This window comes from Antechinus flavipes, chromosome 6 (assembly GCF_016432865.1).
Source record: "Antechinus flavipes isolate AdamAnt ecotype Samford, QLD, Australia chromosome 6, AdamAnt_v2, whole genome shotgun sequence".
In the NCBI taxonomy this organism is placed as follows: domain Eukaryota; kingdom Metazoa; phylum Chordata; class Mammalia; order Dasyuromorphia; family Dasyuridae; genus Antechinus; species Antechinus flavipes.
The window spans coordinates 190,332,416-190,352,782 of NC_067403.1; the positions used below are offsets into that span (position 1 = coordinate 190,332,416).

Below are 20,367 nucleotides of genomic sequence, written 5' to 3' on the forward strand. Positions count from 1 at the left end.
TTCTTGGCTAATTATCTTGGGTTTTTAACTTCTTCTTTAGATACTTCAGAGGCAGTAGGGCATAATAGACAGACCCAAAGTAAGACCTGGGTTAAATCCTAACTCAATCATTGAATGTACTACCTGGGCAACTCACTTAACTTCTCAGTGTCCTCAGGTAACTCTCTAAGATTGTAAATTGGAAAGCCATTTTCAGTTTGGGTTGATAATAGTAATTTTCTACAGTAACACAATCATAGGTCTGGGTATGAAAAAATAATCTTGCCACAGAATCTTAGGATATTGTGAAAAACATATTGAAAACATTTTAGCCTGGTAGGGCCTATTGTAACCTGCACCCTACTAGGATAACCTATGAAAACTCAGGGACATCAACAACCATAGAGAGGCATCTGAAGAAAATGTGACAGGAGGAATCCCCTTATGTCAACATTTTAAGCTAAAACCCACAACCTGGGAAATCCAAACATCTATTGTATAAGCTATACATGAAAGGATTCTTAACGGGGATGATGAACAAAAAAAGGATAAGATAAAAATATGAGCAGTTGGCATAGAAACACAACAAATGATTTGAATAAGTTATCCAGAATTCATCTGAATGGTATACTTTTTGCTGTGGACAATTACTAAAAAAACTCAGTGGGAGATTAAAGGAGGAACAAGGCCATAAAAAGGAAGGTAAACAACTAAGACTTCTGCTAAGTAGTAATGTCCACAAGTTGGGGGACAGGAAGAGTGGATAGGAAGTGCCTCTGTACATCTGCCAAAGTATATGCCATGGTTTTCCCATGTAGAAATCCACAAGAGACAAAAACCAAGAAAATAGCTGGCAACTAAAATTATGACCTTAGATATCTGTGTGCAAATATCAAGTATGAGTAATAGTCAAAATGAACTGGAAATCCTGACTCAAAAAGGTAAATTTGGACATCAGTGATGTTATGGACTCTTGATGTGATAAAACCTATGAATGGAATATGGCTCTGGAAGGGGATGTGTATGATTCAAAAGTAATTGGATGGCCTAAAAAAAAAAAAAAGGGAAGAGTTGGGACAGCTAGATGGCAAAATGGACAGAGCACTGGACCTGAAGTCAGAAGGACCTCAGTTCAAATCCAGCCTCAGATACTTGACATTTACTAGCTGTGTGATCCTGGGAAAGTCACTTAACTCTGCCTTGCCCTCCACCTTCCCACCCCCCAAAAAGGGTAGGAATAGGCATCCTTTGGAAGGAAATAGTAAGGAAAGAAAGGGACAGACTTTGTGGATGAAGATTTTAAAATACTTTGTGGATTCATTTGTTCATTTTAATTTATGTATATGTATGTATGTACATATGTATTTGTTATCTTTCCCATTAGAATAAAAGCTTCTTATGAGTAGAGATTGTTTCATTCTTTGTTCTTGCAAGACAAGCACCTAGCACATACTTGATGTGTGGCAGGCACTTAGTAAGTACTTGATTGAATTATTAGTATCATTGAAGTATAAAAAAATGGGGAGTTTGGCAAACAAACCAAAAGCCTATTCCAGAGGCATGACATGGTTCAATCAACCAGATACCTTCTGGGGTGCTCACTATAACTATCCTCCAAAAACATTTGTTTTAATGACACTTTTGCTTCTTAAACAGTGGGGGAGCAATGAGGGCAATTGATCTTCTGGATTTTATTTCATCAACAAAGAGGAACTAGTTACAGAATTAAAAATTATATGAAACTTAAGGAGAATGTGTGATTGAAGAAGGGAAGCCAGGGTGTTGTCTCAGATGCATTGTCAATTTGGGGAGAGTACCTTTCTCCAAGGTTGAAAGGTAAAATTTTGGATTATATATTGGAAAAAGTTAGTCCAGGAGGAATATAAAGTTTACAAGCATGAAATAATGACCATTTAGTGGAAAGTAGTTCTAAGGAAAAGAAAAAGGGTAAGTTATCTAAAGAGACTGATGTGAATACACAGAAAGAAAATAAACCAACTTAAATTTAAAAAATTTGCATGGAAAGAAGATGGAAGCAAAAATAGGATCAATATAAACTATGGCAAATTCCTATAAGCATAGTGTAAGGACCCCAAAGGCTCACAATGGGATGAGGATGGCCAAGAACATAAAGGATAACAAAAGATTTAGTTGTTATTTTTGAGGATAAATAGGAGGATTCAAGTACATGAAATGATGATAATGGATGACAGCAGGCAAAACTACTCAACTCATATTTTGTTCTTTCTTTGGCAGCAGGAATAATCTTTGGATACAGAAGAACATAACAAAAATGTTAATAGAAAGTTGAAACTCAAGAAAAAGAGAAAGATCTCTCGATGTTGAACATCCTCATAGGAAAATGCATGTACTCCATGAATAAAATGTAAAAACTTTGAAGTCAACAACTGTGCCAGTTTTTGTATTTGACATCCTATTACTAGTAAGAATAAATTAAATATTTCTTGAATTAAATTTAGTAGACGCATTGATTTAGTGCGGAAAGATACCTTAGGGGTGCCCAAATTATAATCCCCCATTTTATAGATTTAGAAAATGAAGTTGCTCTTCAGTTATTTTTCACTTGTGTCTGATTCTTCATGATCCTTTTTCAGGTTTCTTTGTAAAGATATTGAAATGGTTTACTATTTCCTTCTCCAGCTCATTTTACAGATGAGAAACTCAGGCAAATGGGGTTAAGTGACTTGCTCAAGATCACATAAGTAGTAAGTGTCTAAGGCCACATTTGTACTCAGGAGGGCAGTCTTCCTGAATCTAGGCCCTTATAGTTCATCCACTGTGCCCCTAGTTGTCCAAAAACTGAAGTAGAGAAAGAGTAGTTTGCCCAAGGTCACATGGCAATTAAGAGAAAGAGCTGGGTTTTGAGCCCATTTTTTCGGAGTACAAGTTCAGCATTACAATTATTATGACACGTCTCAAAGTAAAAAAAAAAAAAAAAAAAATGCTGCATGTCTTGCTTGAGTCATTTCTCCTCAAAATATCTGTTTGCTCTTGGAAGGATGTGGCTGTAGAATGTTGTCCATGTCCCCTCCAGGTCTTTTGATTTCCCACAATTAGAATCCAAGGTCATTAATATGAATTTTCTGATTTTGATCTAAGTATTTATCAAGAAGCTACTATATACCTCTGCTATTCTTGCCACTGAAGACAGCCAGTTAATACAGATGGGTTTGATAAATAATGAGAGGGGTTCCCTTTCCCTGAGCATTCAGTTTTCTCTGTGAAAAGGAATTTGTTGCAATTGGGAAAGTCCATCTTCCAAAGAGATGGCAGTGTTCCCTGAGGAAAGAATTAACAAAGATGAAAACCAGAAGCAAAAAGGACAGATGCAGAACTGGTGCGTCCCTCCAAGCCAGATTTTCCTTGTGTGTTCATGTACAACTCCCACGACTGCTGGTTATTTCCTCATCTGGCTTCATTCTTCACTTACAATAGGAGACATTATTCTATTCCCTTCTAATTATATTCCCCAGTTCCTTTCAATTTAGGATCCTTAAGAGTTGCACAGATCTCCTTTGGGTAGAATATGGCCTCTGAGAAATCAACACAGAATCTTGAAGTAGGAAGAAACATCAGCAATCATATAGCCCAAGTCATACCTGAATGATGATGATGATGATAAAATTTACATTTCTTTAATACTTTTTGATTAATAGAGTACTTTCCTCAAATCAACCCAATGCCCATTTTCCTTATGGAGAAACTGAGGCTTAGGGACATTAAATATTTTCACCATGGTCACACAGCTAGTAAAAGTTAATAGAAACTGGGACTTGAACCCAAGCCTTAAAGCACCAAATTCAGAGCTCTTTTGGTGATTTCATAGTGCTATCATTTTAGAAGCATAAATGGCCTTCAAACCATCCATGGCAACAGCAGGTCAAATTTGAACACTTCTAATGACAAAGGATTTATTACTTAACCTCAGCAGCCTAGTCAGTGAAATTGCTAAGAAGTTCATCCTTGTGTCAAGATAAAATCTGCCTCTCTGCAACTACCACCCACAGCTGCTACTTTTGCCTTCTGGAGTCAAGCAAAACAAGTCTATACCATTTTCTTTTTTTCTTTCTCCACAATGATTCCATCTGGAGATCCTAAACCTGATCCTGGGCAGAGGCTGAACTGACTCAGAGAGAAGAACCAACTTGACTGCCATTGATTTTGACAAAACTTGGATATTTCAAATATTGTTACTTTAGTAATTATTCTAAAATGAACCAGGATGAATAATGAAGCCAGGCATATCTCAGTTCATATTATGTGATTATGTGCCCCCACATTGTGCTAAACACCTGGGGGATACAAAAAAGTACATGCCATAGTCCCTAGCGCCCACATCCAATCCCAGAGTTTATAACTTAGCTAAAACCTCCCAAATGTGTTGTCTCCCCCTAGTAGAATGTTGGAAAGCACAAACTGTCTTGCCTTTCTGTTTATATGCTCAATAGTTAGCAAGGTGCTTGAGATGACTTAAAAGCACATTAAAAATGCTCTCCATTTCTTCTTCCTTTCCTCCTTCCTCCTTCCTACCCTTCCTCCCTTCTTTCCTTCCTCCCCTTCTCTCTCCTTCCCTTCCTCCCTCCCTTCCTTCCTTCCTTCCTTCCTTCCTTCCTTCCTTCCTTCCTTTTTTCTTTCCTTCCTTCCTTCCTTCCTTCCTTCCTTCCTTCCTTCCTTCCTTTTTTCTTTCCTTCCTTCCTTCCTTCCTTCCTTCCTTCCTTCTATTCCTTCCCTCTCTCCCTCCCTCCTTTCCTCTCTTCTCCCCTCCTTTCCTTTCTCCCTCCCTTCTCCCTCCTTCCTTCCTTCCTTTTCTTCCTCCTTCCTTTCCTCCCTCCTTACCTCTTTCCCTCCCTCTCTCCTTCCTTCTCTCTTTCCTTCCCTCTCTCCTTCTTCCCTCCCTTCTAGTCTGGTGAAGCTATGAATCCTTTCTCAGAATATTTTTAAATGCATAAAATATATAAAATTACAAAAGAAACCAATCATATTGAAATACAATTACCAAAAAAACAAAAACAACACAAAATTGAATGATCTGAGTGGAGAAGGAAGCTGATGGCAAAACACTTCTGTGGGACTATTAAGGGATGGGTGTCCAAAAGTAGAAAGGCTGTTCATTTAAGAGTAGTTTGGTAGTAAGTGGAAGCTGGCCATTGTGCTGATGGTGTGTAATAGAGGTAGAGTGTTCAGTGAAGCAATGGGAATACTCTTATCTGTAAATAGAGAGGATGGGACAAGATGGCATCTAATGTTCCTTCCAGAACTAAATCTAAGATCCTCCAAGTCCCTCAGACTTGGATGTAATGTTCTTTTCAAAAAAAATGAGAAATACATGATTCTTAGGGATGGGTTATCTATTTGTCCTTTACTAGCCAGCCAGAAGGTTTGAATTTCTGACCTCCTCTTCCAACTGCTTTCTCTTATCAAGATGAAGTAGCTGGTGGCAGTGGAAAAAGGGCTTCTTTTCCAAGAAAATGGTAGTAATAGCACCCAGTGAAAGAACTCTGGAAGATGATTATGAATCACTACATAGAATTCCCAATCACTCTATTTTTGTCTGCCTGCATTTTTGATTTCCTTCACAGGCTAATTGTACTATTTCAAAGTCCAATTCTTTTTATTCAGCAAAATAACTGTTTGGACATGTATACTAGTATTGTATTTAATTTTTACTTTAACATATTTAACATGTATTGGTCAACCTGCCATCTGGGGGAGGGGGTAAGGGCAAGAAGAGGAAAAGTTGGAACAAAAAGTTTGGCAATTGTCAATGCTATAAAATTACCCATGCATATAACTTGTAAATGAAAAACTATAATAAAAAAAAAAAAAGAAAATGGTAGCAATAAAGGAGCTATAGGTTCATAAGATTACAACTCTTCTATTTTATATACACATATACATGTATATTTAAAAACCTAATAGGTTACAAGAAACAATAAAGTCTTGCCATTTACACAATCATATGTTACACACTCCAAAATTGACTCACACTGCTGAAGGCTTTCAAGAGACTGGGAAAGGTCAGAGAGAAAAGAAATGTTGAGCAGAGAGAGCATTAATTGAGTTCTACAGATCTGTGTAATAATCAACAAAGAGCTTCCTGGCTGGCTCTTGTCGAAGGCAGCTTCTTCCCCAACCACTACACTGTTCCACATCACAAAAGATCATCCAGTCTGCCTCAGATGACTCAGCTTCTCATGCAGGGAAATCAGTGGTAGGTAATGAAATAATGTGAGCAGCTCATAAGTCTTGGTTTATTTCTTATTATGTGAGGATAGGAACTTAACAGGGAGATGTATAAGGCTCTATCCACTCCAATTTTTCATCCTGTTTACCCTAAATCTGGATTTCACACATTAATTTGTCTATGTTTATCAAATGGAAGAGCACATTCAATCAATAAAGAAACATTTAAACCCTGCTTTCAAGGAGTTTACATTCTCCAGAGAAAGCCAAGGATATAAGTTTATACAGAATCAGGCAAAATCAATATATAAGCAGTTTAGGGAGAGTGGGCACTAATAATTGAGAGAGCAGGAAAGTTACCTATAGAAGGCTATGTAGTTTTGAGAAAAATGAAGTATTTTATGAAGTAAAAGTCAAGAGGAATAGCATACCAGTGATGTGGAAAAGTCAATACAAAGGTTTGGAGAAGGGAAATAGAATCTCTTGTGTAAGAAGCAATTAAATCAGGAATGAATCTGAACTAAGGCATTAGGTATGAGAACAGTGAGAAAGGAAAAGATATGAAAGATGATATAAAAAAACTGCAGGATTTGGAAACTGGTTTGATATATGGGGTGAGGGAAAGGGAGGAGGTGATGATAAGGCTGAGGTGACAAATCTGGGAGATTAAAAGGATGGTGAAGCTCTCAACAGAAATAGAAAAGATGTGAAGAAAGAATAGGTTTTATAGAAAAGATTAGTTTTGTTTTGGATACTGGGCCATTCATTCCTGTCCATTCTATGTGACTCCCTTTCATATTCTTTTACAAATTCATCACAGGGGTCAACTCAATGTGCTGGGGGTCTTTCTTATTTTATTTTAGTATCATGAGAATACTAGTGGAACATGTGGTTTATCCATCAGTTAATCCCTTCTCTGACTATGCGATCTGCCTATCTTATTGTCTGGAATAATCTTTGTGTTATTGTTATAAAGCCTGGCTATTTTTAAAGGCATAGAAACAGGACAGTTTTAAATTTTAACATATATATAATATTTATATATATATATATGTATATGCATATATATGCATATATATACATATATATATAAAGTTTATAGTATAGATGTTTATAATATATATAAAGTTTATGATATTATAAATTTTGTTTATCCTTTTTTATAGAAAGACCTAAAAGCTATCTATTCTAATGTATTCATTTTAGAAATGAGGAACCAAAAATCAGAGAGCATAAATGACCTGATTGAGATTATATAGACAATAGATGTTAAGGTCAAGAATTAATTCAAGTCTTTTGATTCCAAATTCAGTATCCTTCCTCCACAGGCATATACTCTCTGCATGGATCAGGCAAATGATTTGTATGTTTCTGTAAACTTCTCAAATAATCTAAAAAAAGACTCATAAATATATGACTAAAAGCCAATCTCTAATACATCCAAAAAATTGGTAAAGTTGACAAAGGCTATGATCAATGGTAAAAAAGCTGGAAAAGCAAATTGGAATTTTGCAAATATAATACTCCCTTGACCAATATCCTGAAATGCCCTGTGCTTTATTCAGAGAGACATGGCTAAAAGAATGCAAAAAACAACTAGAATGCTGGATGTCCATCAATTAGGGTTCCAGATTCAGGAATCATGTGTTCCTCTGAGTACACAGAAATCAGCTGTCTTTCAAGGCACTGTCCAAGGAAGCATTAAATAGAGTAATTAAAATATCCATACTCATCAATCCAAGGATTCTATTGCTAGACAGATCTCACACACACATACACACACACCCTATCTCCTGTGGGGAGGATATAGATGAAAACAACTCTTGCATACCAAAACAAACAAACAAACTATATGTGTGTGTATTTAGACAGAAAGAGACACAGAAAGAGAGAGAGAGAGAGAGAGAGAGAGAGAGAGAGAGAGAGAGGGAGAGAGAGAGAGAGCGCAGAAAGAATTGGAAATAAAGCAGATGGAAAAAATGTCAACCATAAAAATGGCTAAAAAGTTGTAGTACATGAATATAAAGAAATATTATTTTGATATAAGAAAAGACTATGAAGAATACACAGAAGCATGAAAAGATTTATAGGATCTGATGTAAAGTGAAGTAAGCAAGGCCAAGGGAGGAAACAATGTCCTTAATGACAAGAATGTAGAGTCAAAGAACAGTAACTATGAAACAAGTAAAACTGAATATTACAGAATTATAAAGAATAAAATTGGCTTTAAAGGAGGGATATGAGAAGACATCTTACTCTCCTTTGTGAAGGTCAGGATTTTAATTTGATTGGTTTTAGTGATTTTTCTACTTCTTTGCTATACAGGAAGGATTTCTTGGAATAGTACAGAGGGAAACCTATGTGATATTAAAAAACAAAAATTATGAATAAAAGTCTATTTTAGAAAAGTCAGTCTCGTTTCTACTGACTCATGAGAAGTGGAGAAATCTTAGTTTGAAGGTGGTCAAGTACTCTCTCTGTGTGACTTTTTTCCCTTGTAAATATATTATAATCTTCCACTAAATCCTTATATTCATCATGGAGTGGAATTGAAGCTGGACTCTTGAACAATTATTAAGCACCCACTATGTGCCAGGCACTGTGCTAAGCCTTAGGGATACAAAGAAAGGCAAAATACAACAGTTCTTGATCTCAAGTTTTGGGAGAGGAGCTGGATAAAATGCAAGTAACTATATAATGTACAAACATTATATGTAGTATAAATTGGAGATGATTTCAGAGGGAAGGTTAACTTAGATTAAGCAAAATAGGGAAAGGCTTCTGGCAGAAGATGTGACTTTAGTTGAAACTTGAAGAAAGTTGGAGTAAGGGATGAGGAGGGAAGGGAGTTCCAGGTATGGGGAAAACCAAATAAAAAGTCCTATATGGGGAGATGCAGTGTCTTGTGGGAAGAAAGGCACAGTAACCATTATCATTGAATCCTAGAGTATAAGGAGAGAAATAAGGGGAAAGGATCAAAGAGTTAAGTTTTAAGGGGAGTCTTAGAAATTTAGTGAATTGGAGGGTGAAATGTGTGTATACTTTGAAATACATTTAACAATTGAGTGGAGGATGGACAGAGCTGGCGCTCTCTGCCCTGCCTTTGAGAATCTAGGCTCAGCCTTGAGGAAGTTTTGGAAGGAATGTTAGGGACCACAATAATTCAGGAGTTTCTTTGTAAGCCTGCAGAGTAAGTAGCTTGGCAGGATCTTCCTCCTATGTGCATACTTACTCCGGAGTCCTTGGAGTAGGTAGGAGCTCCCACTGGTACTTGGAGGCAGGGAACACTTTTGGCAGATACATTCCTTCCCATTAAAGGTCACCCGGTCGCCAGGAGGAAAAGGCAATCTGTAGAAAGGAAATCAAATCAGCCTTCATTAGTAACTAACTTGGCACTGCCTAACTGAAAAGAACTTTCTCACATAAATGGAAATTTCTGGGGTTTACCCCTTACATATGCTTCCTTTACATGTTACAGACTACTTTTCATATCCTCTGCCTCATTTAGAAATAATAGCTTTCATTTATACAACTTATAGCACAGGATTCTTAACCTGCAGTCCATAAACTTCTTTTTTTTAAAAAAAATTTTGATAACTTTACTTCAATACAATTGACTTCCTTTGTATTGCTCTGCATTTTGTTTTGTGTATTTAAAATTATTATTTTGATGAACAATGTGATTTTAGAAAAGCCTGAAAATATTAATACAAACTGATGCTGAGTAAAACAAGTAGAACTTGGAATACATTGTACAAAATAACAGCAAGAATGCAATGATCAATTATGAAAGCCTTGGTTTTTTTCTCAGTTCAGTAATCCAAAGCAATCCCAATAGACTTTGGACAGAAAATGCCATCTGCATCCAGAAAAAGAACTAAGGAGACTGAATGTAAATCAATACATGTTATGTTCATTTCTTTTTTCTGTTTTTATTTTATTTTTTTTAACTTTGCCATGGTTTTTCCCTTTTGGTTTGATTTTCCTCTCTCAACATGATTTATAAAATAATGTGTATTAAAAATAAATAAATTGAAAGATGAAAAATAAAAAATAAAAACATTATTCTGAGACATTCATAGGATTCACCAAATTGCCAAAAAGAGTGCGCTACCCAAAAGCAGGCTACAAACCCCTGCTTTAGGGAGTTGACAAAGAACCTTCTTTACAACTTTCCTGTAAAGTCCAGGTGCTAGCAAAGGCTCAGAATGGTAGAATGCCTTTTCTGCCCAGCATCAGACTACTAGGAAGTGACAAGAGATGGATTCAATCCTAGGCTTTCAAATGTAGTCATTAGATGACAAGATCAAAGGATCTGGGGCCTAAGGAAACCTAGAAATCATTGAGTCCAATCATCTCATTTTATAGTTCAGGAAGCTGGATCCCAGAGCAGGTAAATGCTTTGTTTGGAATCTCACAGGGAATGAGATGGAAACCTGGAAATTGAGTTCCAGGTGTTCTGACTCTATACCAACTGTTTTTTCCATGATAATTAATTGTGCCATCATTTATTTAAGGTTTGAAAAATATTTCACATTTATTATCTCATTTGATCTTCACAATGATCTATTATCACCCCCATTTTATAGGTAGGAAATTGAAGCTGAGGGGAGTTAAATGATTTGCCCAGGGCCACACAATTAGTATCTGAGACAGGACTGGACTCACTCCATGTCCAGCCCATGCCTCTATCCAATTCACCACTACTGCAATCAATCAATTATTATTTATTAAGTGCCCTCCCTGTGCCATAACCTGGTTAAAGACATAATTGAAATAGTTCCTGTCCTCAAAGAGCTCACTTTTGAACAGTGGTAACAGCAAGACCAGAATAGATATAAACACAATAAAGGTAATTTTCTTCATTCTTTTTCATTTTCTTTTCAGTGCAAAATATTTTCCCCTTCCTCCTACCTCTCCCCCACTGCTTGAGAAGGCAAGAATGCAATACCCAGTAGACATAGGAAGTCATACAAAGCATATTTTCACATTAGCCAAGTTGCAAAAGTAAAAAGAAGAAAAGATAAGGAAAATAAAGAAAGTGGAAAGATGTTTTAATCTGAACCCAGATTTCATTAATTCTCCCTTTGGAAGTGGGTAGCATTTTTCATTATAGGTAATATAGCTAATTTTAAGGGAAGACCAGGGAAAGCCTCCTGGAATCAGAAAGAACAAAGTTCAAATCTGGCCTCAGATATTTACTAAATGTGTGACTTGAATAAATCACTTAATTTCTGCATGCCCAACTGAAAGTGGGGATAATAATAGCATCTATATCTCAGAGTTGTTGTGAGGACCAAATGAGATTATATTTGTAAAGCACTTAGCTTTTTGTCCTTCCTTCTTCCCTTTCTTCCTTCCTCCTTCCCTCTCCCTTCCTTCCTTCTTCCTTCCCTCCCTTTCCTTCCTTTCTTCCTTCCTTCCTTTCTTTCTCCTTTCCTTCCTTCCTTTCTCTCTTCCCTCCCTCCTTCTTTCCCTTCTCCCTTCTCTCCCTCTAACTTCCTTCCTTCCTTCCTTCCTTTTTTCTTTCTTCCCTTCCTCCCTCTTTCTTGGTCTCCTGGGGCTCCTGGATCCTTTTTCCAATACCCTCATCCTTTTCATATGTCTTCAAGGTCTCCTTCTATATTATAAAAAAAAGCCAACAACACAAAAGCAAAAAGCAAACAAATCCTGCTTTCTGAGGAAGTATCTTATCTTCTTATCTCATTCATTTAAATCTTAGTGTGAATTTAAGTTATTATATACCTTCATATAACATATCTTAAACTTTAAAGATAGAATGAAAAACTGTATCCCCTGGGGGAAAAAAAAAGTATTTCAGGCCTTGAGGCTGGAGGCCTTCTAAAGGTCCTTGAATCTACACTGGGCAAGTTCTACACTATACCTGAATAGATCCTGAGAGGACATCTATTTCATCCTTCCTCTATCACTTTGAGCCACATTTTTATCTTCTGTTGGCAGTGCTACACATTAGTTTCTCAGGAAATTTTTAAAATCAATGTTATTACTACATATCATCACATCTGCAAAACAATGAGATAATTTTCTAACTTCATTTTATAATAGACCTCATCAGGAAATGTTTCATATTGACTTAATCAATCAATAAGCATTTATTAAGAATCTACTATCTGCTTGGCACTGTGCTAAATGTTGACACAGAAAAAAGCAAAAATTGGTCCCTGTTTTCAAGAAGTCAGTCTTATTAGGGAGACATCATAAAATCATTTATGTACCATATATATATATATAAATTGGAGATTATCAATTGAAGAAAGGCACTGGCATTAAAAGGTTATTGGGGAAAGGATTCTTGTAAAAGGTGATATTTTTGCTAGCAGTTGAAGGAAGCCAGGGAAGTTAGGAGGTGGAGATGAGGAAGGAGAGCATTCTGGAAATGACATTGAAAACAAATTCCAGTAGCAGAGAAATAGAGTATCTTGTAGAAGCAAAATCTAGAGTCACAGGATCTCTGTCACTAGGAGGAGAAAGATATAAGAAGACTATAAAGGTAGAGAAGAACCAGGTTGTGAAGGGCTTTCGATGAGAAGCAACAAATTTTCAGTTTGATCCTGTAAATAACAAGAAACCACTGCAGTTTGTTGTAGGCAGTGGGGATTGTTCAGTAAAATCAAAAGGAGGTGAGATAGGGGTTGAAGGATACAATGTACAGATTAGGGGAGAATTTTTGACAATGGGGAAATAGTCATGTTTGTGGGTGGTAGGGAAATAGTAAACAGGGAGAGATTGAAGATAAGGGAAATGGAATGGAATGGAATCTCTTCTATATGTAGATGAGTTTTCTTAGGTAAGGAGGAACTCACCCAGAAAGCAGCTCAGTGATATGAGATGGGAAAGAGAGAAGAGGGAACTCTCAATCAATGGCCTTGGTTTTTTTCCGGCAAATATAAGACAAGAGTCTTAACCCAGAAGATGAGTGGAAAGAAATCCTTAGTAGGTTGTAGTGGATCCAATCTATTATGGTTTTGTGATTTTTTTTCCCATTCTCATGGAGCAGTACATGAATAGGATTAATGTCAGTAGCTGGTGAAAGTAATCTAAGAGCGAGGTTTGGCAAGGCAAGATTACTTATAGAATGGGGAGGGGTAAAGAACTCAATAGGACAGTGGTTCACTAAGAGATCAAGATGGGAAAGATGCAAGAATGTGGATAGTGATGAGATTATGGAACTCCACTTTCTATTACCCTATTTTTTTTGGTTGTTGTTGTTATTTCAATCATGTCCAATTCTTCATAATTCTATTTAGGGTTTTCTTACCAAAGATCCTGGAGCAGTTTGCCTTTTACTTGTCCAGCTCATTTGACAGATGAGGAAACTGAGGCAGTTGGGGTTAAGTGACTTGCCCAGGGTCACATAACAATAAGTGACTGAGAGTGACTAGATTTGGCCTCAGTAAAATGAGTTCTTCCTGACATCAGGCCTGGCACCTCTTCACTTCACCACCTAGCTGCCCCATAATATCATATTATGCTATCATAATACTTTACATTTATATCCAGAGTCAGACAACCTGGACTCTGCTCCTGATACTTTCAATAATAAACTGTGTGACCTTGGCCAAGAACTTCATCCTTGTCTCAGTTTCTTCATCAAAATGAGAATAAGAATAATCATATTACTTGCCTCATAGGGTTGTTGGCAAGAATTGGATGAAATCATTTCTGTAAAGCACTATATAAATGTCAAGAATACATTATTGTGGCTACTATTTATTACCTATCCTCAGGTTTACAGAAGGGAGCATTTTTGCATAATTATGGCCAAAAGGTTTTTATGGGGATCAGCTCTGACTTCCTAGTTGGCTCTCTGATGGATGACTGCAGCCCTGACAGCCTGATAGTCTCCACATTCCCTTACATACACAGAATGATGAAGCATACAGATATTGTGCAGATGTCAGCTCATATAGCACAATTTCCATTATTCTCTCCTACTCTTTGAAATTTAGATCCCTGCTTTGGAGGTGTCCTTATAGAATTGTTTCAGAGTGGCATTGTGGGTAGGATATTAGACTCAGAAGTTAAGAAACTTAAGTTTAAATTCTGTCACAGAAATTCAATGGCTGAGTGGTGATGGAGCAGTTTTTAATCTCTCAGAACCTTGGGTTCCCCACCTATAAAATAGCTAGAATTAATCTACAGGTACCACAATACTATTGCTTATCCTAGAGAGTTGTGAGAAAAAGGATGTATAACACTTTAAGGTGATATAGAAAATGGAATTACTATAAGTAATGCAAAAGCACATTCTTTGGTGTTGATAACCTTGTTAATAAACTGGGGACAGAATATGAGGGGGGCAAGAATAAGGAAGAAATAAAATAATTATACTCATGGATGTTCCTAGTGCGTGCACACACACACACACAAACACATTTCTATAAGGTGACTCCAGTGATACATTACATGTAAGACTTAGGAGACTTTAGAATGCAGAGTTGAAAATGAGAGTGCTAGAAGATACTTAGAATATACAATGCGAGAGGTGAAACACATCTTAGAAGATTTTCCCCATCATTTTCCAAAGGAGGATTATAGGACCCAAAAACATGAAAGGCCCTGCCTGAAATCATACAGCAGGTTACTGGCAGAACTAGAACTTTCTGTCCATTTCTTTTTTGTCTTTTGTTGTCTCCTCTGTCTCTTTTTACTGTGGTTCATCAATTCAATTCAATTCAATTGAACAAATATTAAAAGTCTACAGGAGACTAGGCAATGGAGAAGTTATACTTTGAATAAAATGTGCTCCTTGCTCTCAAGGAAAATGTAATTTCAGGGCAAAAATGGAAGGGGTTGTTCTTTTTTTTTTTTTTTAAAGCTTTTTATTTTCAAAATATATGCATGAATAATTTGTCAACATTAACCCTTGCAAACCATGTGTTCCAAATTTCTCCCCATCTTCCTTTCACTTCTAGATGGTCAGTAATCCAATACATGTTCAAGATATTAAAAATGTATGTTAAATTCAAGATATGTATACATATTTATACAATTATCTTGTTGCACAAGAAAAATCAGATTAAAAAGAAAAAAATGAGAAAGGAAACAAAATGCAAGCGAACAACAACAAAAAGAGGGAAAATGCTATGTTGTGATCCATCCTAAGTTCCCACATATCTCTCTCTGAATGTAGATGGCTCTCATCATCACAAGATCATTGAAATGGGCCTCAGTCATCTCTTGTTGAAAAGAGCCATGTCCATCAGAATTGATCATTGTATAATCTTGTTGTTGCTGTGTATAATGATCTTATGGTTCTGCTCATTTCACTTAGCATCAATTCATGTAAGTCTTTCCATACCTCTCTATAATTATCCCGCTGATTGTTTCTTACAGAACAATAGTATTCCATAACAGTCACATACCGTAACTTATCCAGTCATTCTCCAACTGATGGGCATCCACTCAGTTTCCAATTTCTTGTTACTACAAAAACGGCTACCACAAATACCTTAGCACATGTGGATCCCTTTTCCTCCTTTATGATCTCTTTGGAACATAGATCCAGTAGAAATACTGCTGAGTCAAAAGGTATGCACAGTTTGATAGCCCTTTGGGCATAGTTCCAAATAGCTCTCAGAATGGTTGGATAAGTTCACAACTCTACCAAAAATGTATTAGTATTCCAGTTCTCCCATATCCCCTCCAATTATCTTTTCCTGTCATTTTAGCCCATCTGAGAGGTATGTAATGGTATCTTAGAGTTGTCTTAAATTGTATTTGATCAATAGTGATTTGGAGCACCTTTTCATATGACTAGAAATGGTTTCAATTTCTTCATCTGAAAATTGTCTGTCCATATCCTTTGACCATTTATCAATTGGAAAATGACTTGAATTCTTATAAATTTGAATCACTTCTCTATATATTTTAGAAATGAGGCCTTTATCAGAAGGAAGGGACTATTCTTGAACAGTTTCCCACAAAGGGATGGAAACCATGGGATTGAGACAGATACCAATGAGGAACAACGTAGGGGATGCTTTCTTCCAGTCTCCTCAATTTCTCAGAATGCGAGTAGTTCCAATATCCAAGAGCACATTCTGAGCTCTACAACCAACCTATTCAAGGCTCACAATTTATCTAGATTTTTAGACAAAGAGCTGATGTAGTACTAATGGGTGACTGATCTATCACTTGTGGGGCAAGGCAATGGGATAACTTATAATAAAGGCATAATGATGGTCCTAATAACACTTATAGTCTGGGGAAGGAGAAGTAACATTCATAGATAACGATAATTCATCATTATATGATGATATGAAATTATAACATATTTATAAAGCAAATTGCTATATGAGGAATAAAAGGAAGATCATTAGCAATGGAATATGGACAATAATTAGAGAAGGAATCTTTGTGGAGATGACATTTGAGTTGGGTTTTAAAAAATAGATTTGAATTCAAAAGGGAGAAAGTGAGAGAGAGGGCAATCGGCGCATGGAAAATAGCAAGGAACAGGCATGATAGCACATAGGATGTTTTGGGGGTGCAGAGCTATTTAGTTTTGCATAGAGAATGTGTGAGGAATTAACATGAAACAAAGGTAGAAACATGTAGAATATATCTTCTGAAGGGCTTTGAAGGTGATGAAGAAGAATTTAAACTCTGTTCAATAAGTCAAAGAGATCTACTAGAGATTTGGGAGCAAAGGAATGGCAGACATTATCAAATCTGTGCAATAGAAAGGCTTTTCTAGAATTGCCTGAAGAACTGATTCTTGGGAAAATGATGATGGGAAGGGAAGTTACAGATGAGAGAGATGTTATGGAGAGGGCAAAATCCTTGAAGGAGAAAGAAAATTAGCAATGTGGTGAATGGTAGCATCATAAAGATAATATAAACAGAAGGAAGAGCAGGTTCATGAAAGAATGTTAATGAGCTCAATTTTAGACATAGTGAGTTTGAGCACAAATATTTTGAAGATATATCAAGATGAAGGTCTAGAGTTCAGGAGAGGAATCAGAACTGGAATTATAGATTTGAGAGTTATGTGTGTGAATATAATAATTTAAATTATGAAAGTAAACCAGATTGTCAATGGAGAGAGTGATGATAGTGAAGAAGAAAGGCCAGTGAAAGAACTTTGGGAAAAACTCACAGGAGGGAATAAGAAAGATGATGATCCAAAAGAAGAGCCTGTATTGTATTTAGAAAAGAGCAGAGAATAGCTTCAGAGAGCTAAGGGAGTAGAGAATATCTGATATGAGTGAGTTGTCAATAGTGACAAAAACTGTGAAAGGCTGAGGATGAGAATTTTTAAAAAGTACATTGGATTTGATAATTGGGCACTCACTGGGGAATTCTGAGAGTAATTTCAGTTTGTGCTGGAGAAGTAAAAAAAAAAATCCTTTTTATAGGGTTAAGAAGCATCCTGAATTTGGAGTCATAGAACATTTATTCACACTTTAGCTACTCACTTGGGCCTGCCTTGTCCCTTTCTTAAAATAAGGAGATTCAAATAGATAATCACGAAGATCCCTTTCAGCTCTAAATTCTATTGTAATTGGATGCTTTTCTGTTATCATTACTGTATATTTAAGTGAGAGGGAATAGAACCTTAGGGAGTAAATTCTGAGAGTTAAAATTGTCTTTGAGAGAGTCTTATGTGAAGTGAGGAAACAGGACAGAGATAATTTCTTTCTTTGACAGAGTCTAAAGAGACATTTTGAAATACCTGAGCTTAGCTCCTGTTTTGTGGAGAGGATAACTTGAGGAGAATTCCAGAGAGACTGAAACTGCCAGCCAAGGAACTGAGATGTTGGAATATGAATCCCTGTTTTGGAGGCATCAGCAGTTGTAGCTGATGGTTAGAAGGGAGTGTAGTTGTAACCCTTCTCACAGCCAATATATTGTAAAACATTCATTTATGTTTTTGCATTAGTTGTTATTGTTAACAAATTATCCATACACATATAGTAACAAATAGTTTAGTAACATATAGTATACAGCAATGGAATACTCATATATAGTAACATATAGTATAGTAGATTAATATATATCATATGACATATGATATATATTATCTATAGTATTATGTAAGCATATGCATAGACATATACACATATATACATATACAAAATATAAATACACACATATATACAAAATATAAATACACACACACACACACACACACACACACACATATGTCTATGTCTAAGCCTTTCAGACCATAGTTTGAGATTGAGAGAGAAAAGAAAGTTTATGAGAAAATAGATTTCTTTGGTTTTTATATACCAAGATTAAGGTTTAGAATTAATTGGTAAGGTTCTACACCTGTGTTAATTTATGAGACAATTTCATAACACATTCCTTAATTGTTTTTTAACTTGGTGTAAAAGAATAAGGTAAAGATTGGGGTGTAGTTTCTGAATGCACCTGGAAGTACCATTCTCACCTGACAAAACACACCCAAACTCTCCTTCATGGGTGTAGAATATAGCATAAAGCTTGTCTACACTATTATCTTATAATCCTATGATCACTAATAAGGAAGTGAAGGAATCAAATGTAGACACATTTTTCAACAGGGTGGAGAGATGTAAAATAATTGCTAAAGAAGATGGCAAGGTCAAGAGGAATTATTATTTAAAGAGAGAGACCTAAGCATATTTGTAGGCAGATGGAAAAGAAGTTCAGGGATAGATTGGAGATCAGAGACAGAGAAAGAGAAAGAGAGAGAGAATGATTACATAAAGAAAAAAAAAAACACTAGGTTATCTGAGTGGAGGAAGGATATTACTAATTCAGATCAGTCAAAGTTTCATCCCAGAGCTAGCATTTGAATTGAGTTTTAAAAGATGAGCAGGAGTTTTCTTCTCATATTATATTCTTCTAGGAAGTAGTGCCATATTTTCTTCCTTAAAAATTTTAAAATTCTGACTAGGATTTATTTTCTTTAAAAATCCATTTATTCAGAAATCAAGTATATTCCTTAAGGGAATAAATATCAAAGTATATAACAATAGAAGGCAACAGCATAGTCATTTATTTATATGACCTATTATTCTTTCCACATTTAGTTAAATGCTTCCTCCATTCAACAGCCTCAAGATTTAACTTTTCTTGTATATACATTTGTATTTCAGAGCTTAATTTGGAGCAGAAGCCAGATCAGTTTCTAGATTAGGCTGGATTTGAATAGAATACAAAGTAAACGCTATGGTTTCTGTCTTGCTTATTGTTCCCTGTCTTTGAAGTACCTCTGTACTTACACATATATATGTATGCATTTTAAGGGGAGAAGAATCTTGATTTGTCAGCTCAGGGTTGGTAATAGCAGGGAATTCAGTCAAGTCACACACAAATTTGACTCCTGTTTTGGTGATATTACAACTTTTAAAATCTTATTTGTAGGGAAGTCATTTTTTTTACATCTACTCAAACAGGGAATCTACAAATATAGTTCTCAATTTGTTAAGAGGTAGAGAAAAAAAAATCTTTTCTAGACCAAACAAATCAATGTGAATGAGGGATGAATATTTTCTCTGAAGTCTTTCTTTGTTGTATTAACCATGTCTGTAGACAAGGTATCAAAAAGAATGAAGTACCTACTAGAAGCTTTCTTTCTGAGGCAACAATACTCCACATTTCTAGAGTACAGTACCTAATGCTTTCTTCTTCTTCTTCTTTTTTTCCTTTGAGGCAATTGGGGTAAGTGACTTGCCCAGAGTCACACAGCTAGAAAGTCTTAAGTGTCTGAAACGAGATTTTGAACTCAGGTTCTCCTGACTTCACTATGTCACTTAGCTGTCCCATGCTTTCTTCTTCTATAGGAAAACTGAGAAATAGGTAATATTAAGCTCATTCTAAAGCTGGAAAAACTGAGCCTTAAATTTAAGGTCGTTAACTCCAACAACATTGTTTTTTTTTCCTATAATGCACTGCCTCTGGTGACTTAAAAGGATGTCAAAAGCTAAAGTAATAAAGCAAGTCATGAATTGTGAGTCTCAGAGTTTTTCAGTATTGTCAGATTATAATTGTGGAGATTGAATGTGTCTGGAATAAATTACAACTTTAAAGTGAGTCTGTCAGTAAAGAAAAGCCTCTATAGGTGTCTAACATGGACCATGCACTGTGCTAACTGTTGGGGATACAAAGATAGACAGACTTTACCTCCAAGGAACTCACAATCTTATGAGAGAGACAAATAAGATATAAAAG

The 20,367-nt window shown here is 36.0% G+C and overlaps 1 protein-coding gene across 4 annotated transcripts in view; it reads right to left on the reverse strand.

Annotated features, from left to right (window-relative positions):
- Window positions 1-20,367, reverse strand: part of ABLIM2 (actin binding LIM protein family member 2) — a 310,433-nt gene that overhangs the window by 141,179 nt on the left and 148,887 nt on the right. For all 4 annotated transcript variants that reach the window (XM_051965982.1, XM_051965979.1, XM_051965980.1 and 1 more), the window contains exon 4: window positions 9,416-9,531. In XM_051965982.1, coding sequence (XP_051821942.1) covers window positions 9,416-9,531 — 116 coding nt within the window. The remainder of the gene's footprint in view (window positions 1-9,415; window positions 9,532-20,367) is intronic.